At 36.9% G+C, this 5,669-nt stretch overlaps 1 protein-coding gene across 1 annotated transcript; it reads left to right on the top strand.

Moving 5' to 3' along the window:
- The first annotated feature begins 693 nt into the window (after nucleotides 1–693).
- On the top strand, nucleotides 694–5,070 carry LOC104217483 (protein SGT1 homolog). Its single transcript, XM_009767749.2, has 10 exons — nucleotides 694–962; nucleotides 1,661–1,730; nucleotides 2,193–2,317; nucleotides 2,649–2,811; nucleotides 3,128–3,224; nucleotides 3,321–3,386; nucleotides 3,518–3,656; nucleotides 3,842–3,921; nucleotides 4,023–4,127; nucleotides 4,708–5,070. Exons 1-10 carry the CDS (start codon nucleotides 803–805, stop codon nucleotides 4,813–4,815), a joined length of 1,113 nt encoding a protein of 370 aa, XP_009766051.1. The 5' UTR covers nucleotides 694–802; the 3' UTR covers nucleotides 4,816–5,070.
- Nucleotides 5,071–5,669: the final 599 nt, after the last annotated feature.

Below are 5,669 nucleotides of genomic sequence, written 5' to 3'. Positions count from 1 at the left end.
ACGTATTTCTCGAACGCAAGATGATATGCATCTCCTCGATGTATTTGATGATCAAGAAGTATGTAGCAACACTCCATTTGGATCTTGAATGTTGCTAGTTTTGGACAAAATTTCCGTCAACAAACATTTTTAGTTTTGTACTTTTGAGTACTTTAATTAAGAATATTACAGTCTATAACTCTATGCACTAGTTGGTATTCAAACCGAATAAACAGAATAAATCGAAATTACCAAATCGAATAAACCGAAACCGAAAGGAGAAAAATCGAACCATACCGAATTTAATTAGGTACGGTATTGGTATAGCATTTTAAGAAATCGAATACCGAACGAAATATCTAAATACCGTACCGTACCGACCGACGAATACCCCTACTCACAAGGTAGGGGTAATGTCTGCATATACATTACCCTCCTCAAAAACCACAGTGTGACATATTATTAAGAGTGTTATTGTTGTTGTTGTTGTATAATTTACTATTCACATTACCTAAAAAAATGGAACTAAAGGGAAGTAAAAACGATTTAACTTTATACGTACTTGTTATTGAAATAAATACTTCCTTTTCTTTTCGTGAAAATTAAAAGAAATAAATACTTCCTTAAATAGTTGGCGAAGACTTGACCTGTTAAACCCTTTTCTTAGTCTTTTCCTATTCTTATTATACAAATACAAACCCCAATTATTGATCTTTATATACATTGGGGAGCTTTAATACGCCAAAGAATCTCTATAGTCTCAATCCATCCATCCCAATTTCTTTTCCCTCTTGTTCTAGAGACTTCTTCTGTGCTCCTTCCAATGGCGTCCGATCTGGAGATTAGGGCTAAAGAAGCTTTCATCGACGACCACTTTGAGCTCGCCGTTGACCTTTACACTCAAGCAATCGCCATGACTCCTAAGAACGCTGAGCTTTTCGCCGACCGTGCTCAGGCCAACATCAAACTCAACTACTTCACTGGTATCCATTTTCCTCTCTAATTAATCCGTTATTCTTTCTTTTTTTGGTGGCTAATTTACTGGTAAATTGACTGACAAAGGATACAAATTAGTAAGAAACGGCGCTGATTGAATTATTCTGTGCTTTTATTGCGGTCTACGATTTATTGAATTTGTAAAAGTTTTAGGTTATTTCTACTTGAGTGCGTGGGCACTGGTGGATTGTTCGTTTAGCCTGGTAGTTAGGATTCAGGTTTTGGTGTTGTTGTTGGTACACTTGTGTTAGATCCGGTATTTGTTTTAGAACCTGTATGTCTGTTTATTGATAAGTGTCAGATTTAGAGAATCTCGTGAATCCTAATTTGGCTTAAAAGTGAATTATCTAGTATCAGAACGAGATGGACGGGAATAGACCCGAATGAATAGAGGATTCATAAAAGCAAAACCCTAACTTTCTTCTTATTTATTTCCATTAGTCAGTAACTAAGGAATCTGCAGTCGTTGAAATTTAATCTGTGGAGTTTCTAGTTAGATTTATAATGTTTTATAAGTTTGCATGAAGTTCATTGGTGTAACATCCTGGAAAGACATCTCTTTTATGTCTGCATCAGTGCATAGAGCATCCTATTTCACTATATATTGTTAATTGTGACGCCTATCAATTATTAGTTATAACTTCTAAGCATGGTAGTAACTGTAATCATGTTTCCCTATGAGCAGAAGCTGTTGTTGATGCGAACAAGGCCATTGAGTTAGATCCTTCAATGTCAAAAGCATATTTGCGTAAGGGGTGAGTGTTAATAACCTTTCTATTTTAGTTTCTTATGGGGTGATGGTATAATTTTGTTGTAAGTTTGCTGATTGAATTTTGTGGTGTTCCATGCCTGTTCACCACATGTTTTTCTAGCTCATCTAACTTCTTAGGATGTTACGATAGCTGACGGTGAAATCAAGATTCGTCATTTCATGATTTATTGATTTGTTCAATGTCTGATTTTCATCATCCTCCAAGAAGACTGCTGCAGCATCAGAGTTTTTCCCACAACCGCACACCATTTCACCCCTCCCCCCGAAATATGTTACTACATTACCATGTTATTGTTATTATACTTTCTTAGCTTTTACACTTTTGATAAATAACGAAGTCAAAGTGTAACAATATTATTTTTTGAAGTAGCACTTGTTATCTGTCAGTGCTGTGTCATTAGATATGGTGTTGTTGAATTAATTTCCTTTTTTGGTGCTTTTCCAGGTTGGCCTGTATGAAGCTTGAAGAGTACCAAACTGCAAAAGCAGCTTTGGAAACTGGTGCTAGTTTAGCACCGGCAGAGTCAAGGTTCACAAAGTTAATCAAAGAATGTGATGAACGCATTGCAGGTAATTTACTGCCTTTGAAGCTGGCTCTTCTCACATTTCACAAATCCTGTCAATTCTAACCAACTCATGGCATCTATGGTGACTTGGTGCTATATTTTGCACTAACAAGCAGTTTTATGACAATAAGAGAAATTTGGCTGTTTATAGTTCAAAACTAATAGAACCTACAGTTTTCTTGAAATTATTGTGGTTATTTATGTGTATAATGATGTTGCTATGCTAATGGAACACTTAATGCTTCATTCATATCTTATAATAATGGTTTGCATGATTTTGGAAGTCGCATGATCCTTAGTAAAACTAATTGATGATATTTGCTGGCTAAATTCAGAGGAAGCGGGAGAACTACCTAATCAGTCGGTGGATAAAACCTCGGGAAATGTCGTAGCTCCCCTTGCATCTGAGTCTTTGGACAATGTTGCTGTTGCGCCTAAAGATGCTCAACCAACTGTCAACCTGTCCTATCAAGGATCTGCTGCCAGACCAAAATACAGGTTAGGTCAAAACCTTTGCCGTGTTAGTGAAGTGTTAAGTTCAGTAACTCTGGCATTGTACTTTCCTTTGATAGGTTAAATTATTTATCAAATGCGGGAATAAGTTTGAGATGGTACTTGCACAATATTATTTGCTTTTATGTTTTAAACATATATGATTACTCTTAATTAAAAAAACATATATGATTAATGCAACCTTGTCCTTTTAAAATAATGATTACTGCAATCTTGTGATTAGCTTTTGGACAGGTTTTTCCCCCTCTTTCGGGTATTCTTTTGTGGAAAACACAGGATAATCTAATGTATGTAACTGCAGGCATGAATTTTACCAGAAGCCAGAGGAGGTGGTGGTGACTATATTTGCCAAGGGAATACCAGCCAAGAATGTTGTTGTTGACTTTGGTGAACAAATAGTATGTTTTACCCTTTTTTGATCCTGTTGGGATATCTTTATTTAAAATAATTGGATGACGAAGCAAGTTCATCTTCTTTCTTTGGTTGTTTTACAGCTTAGTGTTAGCATTGATGTGCCGGGTGACGAAACTTATTCTTTCCAGCCTAGGTTGTTTGGGAAGGTAAGCCTAAGCTTAAAATATAGCTGTGATATTTCTGGACAGAGCTCCATTTAAAATTTCTGACAAATTGTTGCCTAAGTAATAGAAGATGCTTACTGTGTGATCTTGTAATTTTGTCTCTTGATATGCAGATAACACCTGCAAAATGCCGATACGAAGTGATGTCCACCAAAATTGAGATCCGCCTTGCAAAAGCTGAACCCTTACACTGGACATCTCTCGAATATATGAGAGAGGCTGCTGTAGTGCAGAGGCCTAATGTGTTATCAGGTAACCTGCTTGCTTGTGTAATATGTTGTTCTGGCTATCAGCCGTTCCTCTTTCCCCTTCATTGTATTTGTCAATTTTCAGTTGTTTTCTTCACCATTGGACTGCTTACAATGACCAGCGAACTTACCAAATTTGTTGGTTACACTTATTCAGAAGCAAAGCTTACTATAGTTTGCATTTTACAGATGCCCCCCGGCCTAGTTATCCTTCCTCGAAATTGAGACATGTGGATTGGGATAAATTAGAGGCTGAAGTGAAAAAGGAGGTCTGTTTGGTGTCTTTGATTAATAGACCACAATAGGGTGGCTGTTCTAAACTTCTATGCAGTTTAGTTTCTAAGTCCCTCAATGCTGGTTTGTATTCCAGGAAAAAGACGAAAAATTGGATGGAGATGCAGCATTGAACAAATTTTTCCGAGACATTTACAAAGATGCCGATGAGGACACCAGAAGAGCCATGATGAAATCCTTTGTAAGTCCGGTGCCTGTATATATACTTGATGTTAATATACACTTTTATATAGGGATGCTTTGATGTTAATATGAGTGCAGTATTCTATTGATATGAAACCCAATAATTATGGGGATCTGACATGAGATACTTATGAGACTGACTTCACCGGATAATGATATATCGCCTACCTATTAACAGTTTCTGTGATGAACATAATTGTCTCTGGTTTTATGGACACAGTCTTCTTCGGGGAGTGCTTTGGAATACCGCATGTACTTAGCTATCCCTGTTGCATTTTCTTTGAGGAGTTACCCACCTGCAATTCTCTTTATCTTTTCTTTTTAAATACCTTCATCGCTAGAACATCTCGTAACACTTCTTATCCTTCTGCACCATTTCTTATGTTTCGGAAGTAATATCTGTGTGAGCTGTCTGTAGCTTATTTCAATATTTCTCGTCCCTGTAAAGGGATGCATGTTAGATTTAGTTTGTTGTCCTTTGACCGACTTGTAAACTTGGTATACTGATTGCAAATCTTCTTTGCTACACACACACACAAGTGGAAAGTAATATATTTCGTATACGTGCTGCCTCTCAGGTGGAATCTAATGGAACTGTTCTGTCTACAAACTGGAAAGAAGTCGGTGCAAAGAAGGTCGAAGGAAGCCCTCCAGATGGCATGGAGCTGAAGAAATGGGAAATCTAGAAGTCAAGCTCCTGTTATCTTTTGTGACGTCTTTTTTGGTTGTCATTTTTGGTATTGATTGTAGAAGAACTTGTCCATATTTTCTTTTTTAAGGTGGAAATTTTGATCTCTGCTGTGGATTGAGATTCCTGAACTCGCTTACAGAATTGACCTTTTGTAAGGGCTTCGGAGTTATGGACTGCTTTTCTTTTCCCTTTTTTGGGTGTTTTTCAACTCGGTATTTATTTTTATTGCATTTCCTTTTTCTTTTTCTAAGTACATCTAATCCTCTTCCTCCCTCAGCACTTATACAGTGAAAGAAAGAAGGAGAAGTCTACTGCATCCCCTTCCCCCTTTCTTTCCCCTTCTGTGGGTGGTTGCTAGGCATAAACTTCATTAGATATCACGGTTGTGAAACAAGGAAAGCCGATAGGTAGCAGCCAGCTAGTTTGAGAGAGCTGTAATGAGATTTATCGCGCTGGTGATTTTGATTCCAAGGACGAGAAAAATCATCAGCTGGACATCTCCAAATGAGGATCATAGAGATAGATGTGGATGATGATGATGTTCAGCACCAACACTAATTGTGGTAAATTTGTTCATACCTTTGACTGAGCAAGCTGCTTATAAAATTTTCCCTCTTTTTCATAAAACCAGAAAGAAAAGTAAATATGAAATTGCTCAAAGCACATGAAAATTCTTGGGTTTTTGAAAATACAAATGTTGAAATTAAATCGCCAACGCATTACTTTAAGTTACCAATGTATTAAGGGAATTCCTCTTCAGTGCTGAATAAATCGCACAGAGCAAACATTTCACTATAGCACTTTTCTTCTTGTTGAATCTATATTTTCCTGAGCAAATTAAAAAATAGC

Source organism: Nicotiana sylvestris, chromosome 3 (assembly GCF_000393655.2).
Source record: "Nicotiana sylvestris chromosome 3, ASM39365v2, whole genome shotgun sequence".
Classification (NCBI taxonomy): Eukaryota; Viridiplantae; Streptophyta; class Magnoliopsida; order Solanales; family Solanaceae; genus Nicotiana; species Nicotiana sylvestris.
This window is presented reverse-complemented; position numbering and strand designations above follow the sequence as displayed.